Source organism: Nicotiana attenuata, unplaced genomic scaffold (genome assembly GCF_001879085.1).
Source record: "Nicotiana attenuata strain UT unplaced genomic scaffold, NIATTr2, whole genome shotgun sequence".
Taxonomy (NCBI): Eukaryota; Viridiplantae; Streptophyta; class Magnoliopsida; order Solanales; family Solanaceae; genus Nicotiana; species Nicotiana attenuata.
In genome coordinates, this window is record NW_017674123.1 from 18,284 (window position 1) to 30,408 (window position 12,125).

At 40.7% G+C, this 12,125-nt stretch overlaps 2 protein-coding genes across 6 annotated transcripts in view; one reads left to right on the forward strand and one right to left on the reverse strand.

Moving 5' to 3' along the window:
* LOC109218046 overlaps window positions 1-11,366 on the forward strand; it is a 12,366-nt gene extending 1,000 nt beyond the window's left edge. Inside the window, exons 2-7 of the mRNA XM_019382363.1 lie at window positions 852-907; window positions 987-1,894; window positions 8,761-8,956; window positions 9,081-9,266; window positions 9,405-9,781; window positions 10,235-11,366. Coding sequence (XP_019237908.1) covers window positions 852-907; window positions 987-1,894; window positions 8,761-8,956; window positions 9,081-9,266; window positions 9,405-9,781; window positions 10,235-10,378 — 1,867 coding nt within the window. The 3' untranslated portion in view covers window positions 10,379-11,366. The remainder of the gene's footprint in view (window positions 1-851; window positions 908-986; window positions 1,895-8,760; window positions 8,957-9,080; window positions 9,267-9,404; window positions 9,782-10,234) is intronic.
* LOC109218044 (E3 SUMO-protein ligase SIZ1-like) overlaps window positions 11,101-12,125 on the reverse strand; it is a 13,495-nt gene continuing 12,470 nt past the window's right edge. For 3 of the 5 annotated variants that reach the window (XM_019382358.1, XM_019382360.1, XM_019382361.1), the window contains exons 17-18: window positions 11,458-11,772; window positions 11,101-11,366 (exon numbers count right to left, since the gene is read on the reverse strand). In XM_019382358.1, the coding sequence (XP_019237903.1) occupies window positions 11,609-11,772 (164 nt within the window). In that variant the 3' untranslated portion in view covers window positions 11,101-11,366; window positions 11,458-11,608. The remainder of the gene's footprint in view (window positions 11,367-11,457; window positions 11,773-12,125) is intronic. The other 2 variants (XM_019382359.1, XM_019382362.1) reach the window with 2 other exon arrangements.

Here is a 12,125-nt window from a genome sequence, read left to right on the forward strand (position 1 = left end):
GACTACCTACCTCTACTACCTCCCCCACCCCCCCCCCCCCCGCCCGAGTGCTGAACGTGGAGTAAAAGAGTTGAGAGAGGTGGTGGAATGATATTTGCCAACATGTTGGAACGGTTGGAAAAAAGTGGAAACTTTGTAGTTAAGCCGGAAATTACCTGCTTTATGTTTGTGTTGTGGAATGTATATACCATTTGATTAAGATATCGATTCAAAGCACGCCTACAATGTCAATATAAATTTTATGATGAGTGCGTTAACAAGATTACATGTATTAGGATGGACAGCCATCTTAGTTTTCGAGTTTGAAAGTTCAATTCAGTTTGGTTTTGCCAAACAGATTTGCTAGCAGAGGGAGGAGCACAATAGTCCTTTTTCTCCTCACTTTTTAAGATATAAGGGAGGCTATATCATCTTGTTGTTGATTAGGGCAGTGGAAGGGATAGCTTACCAGGTCCATTTGATAATTTTCTCTTGGCCTCTAACGAAGACTTAGATGAATTGATGAGAGCCTAAATCTAGAAGGAAGGAGTTATCGTTCTTTTATAAGCTGCTCTGGAACTTAGAGTTGATGGGAATTAACTGCACATTTTGTTTAGTGCTTCTTTTTTAAATAAAAATAATGTTAAAAGACTTTGCATTTCAACCCTTAATTGAGTTTCCTTAAAAAGGAAATAAGGTTTAAAGAAGGTATGGCTTGAAGAAACCTTATAACAACCAGCCTCAGAGAAAGAAAAAGAAAGTAATAATCATAACAATGTATAGCTATAGCTCACTTATAAAAAACAATGCATAGATATAGCTTGGTGTTTCGTGTCTCAACTAATAGATTCATTTCAATTTGAGTGATTCAGGGAAAGCGGGATTGTTGACAGTCTGAAATTCAAATATGTTTCTCTAGAAACTGCTTGTAAGTGATGTGATCCTTCTCGACTGATCTCAAACACTACTGCATCAGCTTGTTACTAACATTTTACCATTATGTTCAGGTCTTTTTGCCAGACTGATACAGGCTTTTGCAGCCATAGTTTTAGTTGGAACCTTTCTTGCCCTTGTCAAGGCTATTTATCTATGTACAACGAGGACTACTGATGTAACAATTATGTCACCTACCAAAGGAACAAAGGAGCATACACATCTGACTAATAGACAGTTAGGGCTTTTGGGGATTAGACCAAAAGTTGAGCAAACTACTCTAGAGTCTTCAAAGAGACCTCCCAAATCAAGAAGTATCTCAGCCTCTCCATCTGATGTCCTTGTCCCTCTTCATCAGCCAATTCCTAGTTCAAACCATTCATCTAGACTTGGTGGTGACAAGGCAAGAACCGGTAGTGGAACTAAAGTACCATCTTTCAGCACCCCATCAAAATCACCAGCTTCCCCATCCTTGTATCTTGTTCCAGCATCTTCTTCTCTATCACCTTCAATCCATTCTTCACCAGGTGGAGAACACTTGGTTTCCACCCCTTGGTCGAACAAGCGAGCTACTTTTCATAAAGAGATTGCAACAGAGGAACAGCTTGAAAAGTTCTTGGCTGATGTTGATGAGAGAATTACTGAATCGGGAAGCAAGCTGGCAACTCCTCCACCCACCATAAGTGGGTTTGGTGCAGCTAGTCCTGGTAACTTGCCCAGTTCCACTAATACTTCTGGAACTCCAAGAAGTACTCCTCTAAGGCCAGTTAGGATGTCCCCTGGTTCCCAAAAGTTTACAACTCCACCAAAGAAAGGGGAAGGCGATTTACCTCCTCCAATGTCAATGGAAGAGTCCACTGAAGCATTTGAGCATCTGGGGATCTATCCACAGATCGAGCAGTGGCGTGACCGACTCAGGCAATGGTTTTCCTCCATGCTGCTAAAGCCTTTGCTTAACAAAATTGATACTAGTCACATGAAGGTGGACTCTTGCACCCACTTTAGAATCTTTGCTCGTTCTCTTTTTATTCTTTTTTCTGATACTTGTGGTGTTCTGCTTTTCTCTTTCTCTGCTCATCTCATGTCCTCTTGTTGGCACACTTGATGATCTTCCTGAAAAATCCTAAGTGTTGATTTAGACCAATCTTTCCTGAAATACTGCTCATTGATGTCATTTAGAGCTCCTTAGGTATGTATTGGCTTCATATTCATAGTGACCATGATAGATTGTGTTGAGTTGTCCTACATCAGTGGGATTTGAGGTCCTTGGTCTCCTTATATGGTCTTGGGTAATCCTCATCTCATAAGCTAGCTTTTGGTGTTGACTTAGGCCCAAGGTCCATTTATCAGATTGGGGTGTAGGCTTGTAGCACAGTACACTCACATGGATATAGAGGAAACGCTCTTATGCCTTAGAGATTCTTCTGATTGTTCCACATACGTTTTTTTCTTTTTTTAAACGAAGAGGAATTCTTTTGATGAAATAACAAAATAAGGATGAAACAGAGCAATCATATTTATGTGCATCAGACAATAATAGAACAACTTAAGCTAAGCTTACAAGTATTGAAGTTATGTAATTTCTGCAGAGCACTGAACTGAAAAAATGTACTGCGAAAAGAGTTGAAAGAGTTAGCACCTACTTTTTATCATCGTATCATAATTCATGAATACAATTGAAATAGATATATTGATACCTGTTATCCTGGACAGAAGGAACATAATTTTGCTCGCTCGTTCTCTTGTAACTTTCAGAATTATGGAAAATACTCCTCATCTTAAGGATTGTTTTTGTGAGGAAGCATGGGAGTAAATAATATTGATATTATTAACTTGTTTTAAAACACGATACAATGAGCCCTATATATATATACACAACATATCCTACTCCTAATACATATTGGATTAGGGTTATTTACTCCTATTTACATAACTATTCTAACACTCCCCCTCAAGCTGGTGCATATAAATCATATGTACCGAGCTTGTTACATATGTAGTTAATACGAGCACCAGTGAGGGACTTGGTGAAAATATCTGCAAGCTGATCATTCGACTTCACAAACTTTGTAGCAATATCTCCCGAGAGTATCTTTTCTCTAACAAAGTGACAGTCAATCTCAATGTGTTTAGTTCTCTCATGGAACACTGGATTTGACGCAATATGAAGAGCAGCTTGATTATCACACACAAGTCCCATCTGACTAATCTCACCAAATTTCAACTCCTTGAGCAACTGTTTGATCCAAATTAGCTCACATGTCGCCATAGCCATCGCTCGATATTCTGCTTTTGCACTAGACCGAGCAACCACATTCTGTTTCTTGCTCTTCCAGGACACCAAATTTCCTCCTACTAAGACACAATATCCAGACGTAGAACGTCTATCAGAAGGTGATCTTGCCCAATCAGCATCTGAGTATCCAACGATCTGCTCATGGCCTCGATCCTCAAACAATAAACCTTTGCCTGGAGCTGATTTTATATACCGAAGAATGCGAACAACTGCATCCCAATGACTATCACACGGAGAATCCATAAACTGACTCATAACACTCACAGAAAAGGAAATGTCAGGTCTGTCACTGTAAGGTAATTTATTTACCAACCAACCTTCTATATCTTGCAGGATCGCTAAGAGGCTCCCCCTGTCCTGGCATAAGTTTAGAATTCGGATCCATCGGAGTGTCAACCGGTCTACAACCTGTCATTCCTGTCTCTTCAAGAATATCTAAGGCATACTTTCGTTGTGAGATCACAACACCTGAGCTAGACTGAGCGACCTCAATACCCAGAAAATACTTTAGTTTGCCCAGATCCTTAGTCTGAAAGTGTTGCAAGAGATGTTGCTTCAATTTAGTAATACCATCCTGGTCATTGCCGGTAATAACAATGTCGTCAACATAGACCACCAGATAAATACAGAGACTCGAGGCAGAATGCCGATAGAATACAGAGTGATCAGCTTCACTCTGAATCATGCCAAATTCTCGAATAACTGTGCTGAACTTACCAAACCAGGCTCGAGGAGACTGCTTTAGACCATAAAGTGACCGACGCAAGCGACATACAAGGCCACGAGACTCCCCCTGAGCAACAAACCCAGGTGGTTGCTCCATATAAACTTCATCCTCAAGGTCACCGTGTAAAAAAGCATTCTTAATGTCCAGCTGATAGAGGGGCCAATGGCGAACAGCAGCCATGGATAGAAAAAGGCGGACTGATGCTATCTTAGCCACAGGAGAGAAGGTATCACTGTAATCGAGCCCAAATATCTGAGTATATCCTTTGGCAACAAGACGAGCCTTAAGACGATCAACCTTACCATCCGGACCAACCTTGACTGCATACACCCAACGACAACCAACAGTAGATTTACCTGAAGGAAGAGGGACGAGCTCCCAAGTACCACTCGTATGTAAAGCAGACATCTCGTCAATCATAGCCTGTCGCCATCCTGGATGAGACAATGCTTCACCTGTAGACTTAGGGATGGAAACAGAGGACAAAGAAGATAGAAAAGCATAATAGGGTGATGACAAACGATGATAACTCAAACCGACATAATGGGGATTAGGATTAAGGGTGGTCCGTATACCTTTCCGAAGTGCAATCGGTGTACTAGGAAGAGACAAGTCCGCAGTAGGAGCAGGGTCAGGTGCAGGACGTGAATCAGCTGGGCCTGATGCTGGGTGCGGACGACGATGATATGTCAAGAGTGGTGTTCCTGTGGTAGGGAGTCTAGGAGGAGCCACACTAGACTCCTCAACGGTTGGAATGGGTAAGACTTCTGTAGCGGAAGGTGAAGGAGGAGCTCTAGTAGACTTGGGTAAGACTTCTGTGGCGGAAGGTGAAGGAGGAGCTATAGTAGACTCCTTAAAGGTCGGTATAGGTAAAACCTCAGATATATCAAGGTGGTCAGAATGGTCAGAAGAGGTAAAGAAAGGTTTAGACTCAAAAAATGTGACGTCAGAGGACATAAAGTACCTACGAAGATCAGGTGAGTAACAACGATATCCTTTCTGAATACGAGAATAACCAAGGAAGACACACTTGAGAGCACGAGGAGCTAACTTATCTTTCCCAGGGGCTAAGTTATGAACGAAACAAGTGCTCCCAAAAACACGAGGGGGAACAGAGTATAAGGGTGATTGGGGAAACAATACTGCATACGGTATCTGATTCTGGATGGGAGAGGAAGGCATCCGATTAACTAAATAACAAGCTGTGAGAACTGCATCGCCCCAAAAACGCAACGGAACATGAGATTCAATGAGAAGTGTGCGAGTAGTCTCAACGATGTGCCTATTATTTCTCTCTGCAACCCCATTTTGCTGAGGGGTATAAGGACAAGAGGTCTGATGAATAATTCCTTGAGAAGTCATAAACTGCTGAAATTGAGAGGATAAATATTCTAAGGCATTATCACTGCGAAAAGTGCGAATAGAAACACCAAATTGATTTTTAATTTCAGCACAAAAATTCTGGAATATAGAAAACAACTCAGAACGATCTTTCATAAGGAAATCCAAGTACATCTTGAATGATCATCAATGAAACTAACAAAATAACGAAATCCCAAGGTTGAACTGACTCTACTAGGACCCCATATATCAGAATGAACTAAAGAAAAAACAGACTCTGCATGACTCTCAATACTACGAGGAAAGGAGGCTCGGGTATGTTTCCCGAACTGACACGACTCACACTCTAATGTAGATAAACTAGACAAACTAGGCACCATCTTCTGAAGCTTGGATAAGCTTGGATGTCCTAAACGTCTGTGAATAAGGTCCGGAGGATCTATAACTAGACATGCCTTGGAGGAATTGAGCGAGTTAAAGTAGTAAAGGCCTTCTGATTCAAGTCTTGTTCCAATCGTCTGCCCCGTACTGCGGTCCTGCATAATAAAGGAGTCATCAATAAAATATATACCACAATGGAGGGCACGAGTCAAACGACTAACAGATGCAAGATTAAAAGGACAGCCAGGGACATAGGGAACGGAATCTAGAGTGACAGAGGGTAGGGGATTTGCTTGTCCAACTCCTTTTGCTTTGGTTTGAGACCCATTGGCTAAAGTAACAGTGGGAAGAGACTGTGAATACGCAATATTTGACAAAAGTGATTTATTACCAGAGATATGATCAGAAGCGGCTGAGTCCACAACCCATTGTCCAAGAGTACTAGACTGGGAAACACAAGCAAAAGAATTACCAGCAACAGAAGTATCTGTCTGAGCAACAGAGGCTACTTGTGGAGATGTCTGCTTACTTGCTCGATACTGAAGGAACTCATTATACTCCCCTTCGGAAAAAGAAAATCCCTGGTTACCTGTAGTCTCAGTCTGAGCAACATAAGCATTTTTGGGTGGGCGACCATGTAAAGAATAGCACACGTCACGAGTGTGTCCAAGTTTATGACAATAAGAGCACTTGGGTCTAGATCTTCCAAAACAACCTCCTCCTCGTCTATTCTCCATAGTATGAGATGCCCGATTGTCCACTGACTGGGATACGAGGACAGATGAGTCAAGTGTCTGTGATGAGCTCACTGGGTGACTTGGTGCTGCGGCAAGGCGAAGTAATCGAGAGAATAATTCATCAACTGTGGGGACAGTCGGACTAGCCAAAATCTGGTCACGTACTGAATCAAGGTCAGTAGGGAGTCCAGCGAGTGTAAGAACTAGAAACATCTTCTGTCGTTGCTCTTGTTGCTTTTCAATACTAGCAGAAACTGGCATCAACGTCTCAAATTCTTCCATGACTGCCTGTACTTGTCCCAAGTAAGTAGACATATCCAATTCCTGTTTCTTCAAGCTTGTCATTCGCGATATTACATCATAGAAACGAGATATGTCATTAGTGTATAAATTACGAGCCTTTTCCCAAACTAAATAACATGTTTGGAATGGACGGAACAAGGGCATCAACTTGGAATCAATAGATCGCCACATGATACTACATAACTGAGCATCGACCTTCTCCCATACTGTTTTGGCCTTTTCATCACCTTCGCTAGCCTTTTGTGTTAAATGATCTTGAACTCCTTGACCTTTACACCACAACTCAATAGAAGAAGCCCAAGCTAAGTAGTTTGAACCTCCCATTAAAGGTTCTGAGGTAATCATAACATTGGAACTGCCAGAACCCGGGTTTTTAGGCCCGAAAGCATCGACTCCCAAAGACATCGTTGGATTATCACCAAATAACAGAAAGAATCAACTGACAACTCGCTGAAACAGATGAAGGAAACACTGTTTTTGCCGGAAAATTACTGTATCTGCCGGAAAAAATCAGTGTAGTCGCCGGAAAAACTCAAAGTGGTCGGAATTAAAAAATAAAATTATGGATAGGCTCGGATTTTGAGGGCGAGCCAACTGTTCTGAAGGAACGAAATCAAAAACTGCCCGAAAAGTGCTCCACGCGCCGGCGCGTGGAGTAGATTTCGCTGGAAAAAAAAACTGTCTGATCGGCGCGTGGAGGCGCGTGAGACGTCTGCCGGCGGAGGTGTTTGTTGGGGTTTGGTCGCCGGGGGTTGGGGGACCTTGTGGTGGTGTTGGTTTTTTGCACAACACCGATGTAAATTGGTTTGACGGAAAACAGCCCTAAAAAGGTTGCCGGAATTGAAGCACGGCGACTTTCCCGGATATTTTCTCACTGCTGCTCTGATACCATGTGAGAAAGCACGGGAGAAAATAATATTGATATTATTAACTTGTTTTAAAACACGATACAATGAGCCCTATATATATATACACAACATATCCTACTCCTAATACATATTGGATTAGGGTTATTTACTCCTATTTACATAACTATTCTAACAGTTTTTATATACCGATTGGGCCACTTAAGAATGTATAGAAGCTACAAATTATGAAAAAGAAAGAATCCTCTTTTTGTTGCAAACATGTTTTTAAGGAACGGTAAAATTAGCCATGTTATTCATAGAAAAGAGAAAGATAGTCAAGTAAGAGTATTATGTGAATTTTGTTCTTTCCTTTCATCAGTGACCTTAAAGTTCAATGGTTTTGTGTGCAGTTTAAGAAATGAAGTGTGTATATTCAAACATGTGCGCAGCTTCTAAACTGTAAATGAAATCTTCTAGTCCAGCAGAATTGTCTTATTGTAATTTATGTTTACCTTCTATTATAAGCATTTGATCATTGCATCCTTATACCTAGTTTGATGCCTTCGTACTCTTGGAAGTATTTTCTAAAGGATTTAAGTTATATACTTCACACTAGCAGTGAACTTTAACCTATAATAGTAAGCTACTTATGATGGCAGATTAACAATTAATGCTTATAAAGAGATTTACCAGTAGTTACTTAATAAGTTACCTGATTGTGTAAATATTTTTTACACCGTCAATACATATAACTTAAACTCTTTTCTAATAGTCTGAAAAGACTTCTTACTGACCTGTTGAATTATGAAAGTCGAAACAGACGCCAATTTTGACTTTGGTTTTGGCACCTCCTGGTGTTAGGTGCACTTCAAAGCATCAAAATTTGCTATGTTGGAGAAATACATATTACTTTTTGTTTCTTTTGATGTATAACTTATCATTTCATTAAAATGCACCAAGAGGGTGCTGAATTTGTACAACAAGGACTCCATCACGCTCATAAGTGCTTGTTTTAAAGCATGTCAATCTTGAGAAATCAAAAAGAAAAAAAAGGAAAATGCATTAGAATCTTTTTTAAGAAAAGCACTAAAATCTTCAGATGTCAATTCATCATCTCCTTTGTATTTATACGTTTCTCAGTGTTTTGTCTAAGATGAAGTTAGTCTCATCTCCTTTGCCATTTACTAGTCATTTCATGCTTAGTGATGCTCTCAGGTTATGCAAGCTTCAGCCAAACTAGGCATTACAATCACAATCAGTCAAGTCGGAAATGAAGCACCTGATACTGGGACTGCTGCTATATCTGCTACGGAGAGAACCAATGAATGGAAACCTTCATTTTCTGTTGATGAAGATGGATTACTTCACCAGCTGCGTGTAACTCTTGTTCAAGCTCTTGATTCTTGCATGCGTAAGTCACTTCACCTCCCATTAAGGTTATGAGTCTTGCACTTGATTATTCAAGTTGTCTTTCATTGTTGGACATGCCAATGTAATAATTCTGAAGTATCTTGTCGATGCTTCTTTGTTTGCAGCAAAGACAACTTCTGGAGGTCTTCAGCTATCCTCGCCACAGAACTCTCAGATCCCTATTTTACAAGAGTGCATTGATGCCATCACTGAACACCAAAGGCTTCTGTCCTTAATGAAAGGAGATTGGGCCAAGGGATTGCTGCCACAAAGCGGTGTCCGTGCAGAATATACAGTACAGAGGATCCGAGGTAGTTCGACTCTCCGCTTTGCCTTGCATGTCAGTCACTCTTGGATCTCCATTACATTTTTGGAGAAGAAATAAGAGCTAAAGTATGCTGATTTCTATTATTGTTGCACGACTGATCTGACTCCCAATTTCTTTGCAGAGCTTGCTGAAGGAACCTGTTTGAGGAACTATGATTATTTGGGCAGTGTAGAGGGGTATGGGAAAGGAAACAAGAAATGGAGTTCCGAGCTTCCAACAGATTCTCATTTGCTCCTATATTTATTTTGTGCTTTCCTGGAGCACCCAAAGTGGATGCTACATGTTGATCCTACAGCTTATGTTGGAGCCCAGTATAGCAGAAATCCCTTATTTTTGGGTGTTTTACCTCCTAAAGAAAGGTTCCCTGAAAAGTATGTAGCTGTTTTGTCAGGTGTACCCTCTGTGCTCCATCCAGGAGCTTGCATATTGGCTGTGGGAAAGCAAAGCACCCCAGTTTTTGCCCTATACTGGGATAAGAAGCCTCAGTTCTCTCTCCAGGCAAGTTATTATTGCAAAGATGCTTATTGACTGCATTATGCTTGTTTTATAGCGCCTAGTTGCCTCTGCCAACAATTAACATCTTTTGGGCTTCTGTCATATCACAAGACCCAAAAGATGAAAATTTTAAAATTCCTCATTCAGAATGCTGCTGATGAGTTTACTTGCTAAACAACACTAAGAGTAATAGCTGCTGTTGCCACCAGTAGTACTAGGAGTACTCTGTTTAGAAGTGTTGTTGGTAGCTCGATAATAATGATAATAGAAAATGATAAGATACCACCTCTCCGAAAAGGTTGATGGCTAATACAACAGACAATTGAAAAATTATAGAAAATTTGTGTGCCCTTAAATATGGTAACAGTGTACTATACAAGCTCATCGAGTCATCCCCCAGTGCTAGTTCAGTAATTTTGTCTAACTTTATACCTTACACTTGTTCTCTCATTGCAGGGAAGAACAGCACTTTGGGATTCTATCTTGCTGCTGTGCTATAAGATAAAGATTGGGTATGGAGGTTTTGTGCGGGGTATGCATCTTTCTTCGTCAGCATTGGGCTTTCTCCCAGTTCTTGATCCAGAAAAGGAGGACTGCTGAACTTGAATTCACCCCACCTATGCTATAAATTATTTGCAAACTCTCATGGACACTAGTGTGAAGTACAGCTGCATAAGAATCTTGCTGTAGTTGGACCAGGTTTATCTTGAGATATAGGTTCCCATCCTCTATTTTCACTGCAGGATTTTATGCACTTCAACAGTTAGAGAATAGTTCCATCAGGATTTTATGCATTTATGGCTTGATCCGTAATAGCACAGATTTCTTGTATGCCGCTCAAGTCAAATAGGACTGTTGCCGCTTATGGACATCAAAAGCCAGTTTTAAAGGAGAGCAGTGTTCCCTTGTGGCACGTTCTGTTGTGTTTCTGCTTTTGCAGTGTAACTATTATCTTTGGTGATAATGGTAGATTCCTTTTCCTGATCACAAGTGAAGGTATTAAACAGCACGAATGATTATGAGTGAGTGTTTTACATATCTTTTGTGATAGAAATCGTATAACAGATCTTATGAACACTTGCGGGCATGGACTCATTTTCACATAAGGGTTGGGCACAGTTTCCTCCACCTTCATATCACATAATCATACAACTCTATCACGAGTTCTGCATTCCTTTCTCATTCCAAATACATTGGACTGGGAGAAAAAAACCTCAGTGTCGTCAGTCCCTCCTACCTTTCCTCGCACCAAAAATATCACGAGATTTAACCTCATTTTCACTTCGTACACTCATGCACAATCTGGCGCAATCCACCGTCCATTGAGCTAGAACGATTAACACATTCACATACATTATACTTTCTACAAATTAGTTAAACATATTTACAGGCTATTGGCCTCCCACAAGGCAAAAGGAGATTTTGAATCACTAAAATGCCTCCCACTCTATATCCAAAGTTGATTTACCAGTGGATGTTACTAGAACTTTTTGTACTGAGCTAAGCTGTCCAAATGTACAATTCACTAGCGATCAACCCCCCCGGGGAATCATTCAGGAAATGGAAGAGAAAAGAATGTGTTCCGGTCCTGCTCGCAACATAAAAGAGAGAGAGGTGATTAGGAATCTGAAATGAACAAACATGAATACATATTAATACGAATTTGCAGAGTGGAGTACCTACAAATAAGAGAACTCCTAGGTGCCAGCAGTGATGTAAGAGCGGTTTCCTGTTGATCGATGTGTGCGCACTAGCAAGAGCTCATCTTGTCACATTAACATAATTTGCTGAGCAAAAGTGATCATTGTCCTGCCACCATGGAATCTGCTCCTATTCAGAATCCGAATCAATACTTAGATACAGTCTTGGTCTTACAGAACGACGTTGACGAGGAAATGTAAAAGGACTATCTGATCGTTCTCTACTGCTCTTAGTTGGTCTGCTGTCATTCATACCAAGAAGCAATGAAGCTGCACAAACAGTAGCATCACTACCTACATTTAGAAAAGCTCCAATACATAAATCAAAAAAGAACTTCTGACAACACATTTTTTCTTTTGTAAGAATATCATCTACCAGGATAGGTAGACATACTGCACCGAAAAGAAAATAACTGTAAAAGAGCTACATGGCACTACTCTAAGGTCTGTGAATTGTGCTTATACTGGAGCTTCCCAACTAGTGCTGTTGTAAATCCAAACAAGACTAGCTGCTTAACCAGTTAATTCTGGTCAATTTACCCGTTATATTTTTTTTGGCAGGTAAAACCGTAAAAGTACAAAACCTGCAATGTAAATTCTGACATAATAGGATAATGAACCCCCCTCCCCCACCCCACCCACCCACA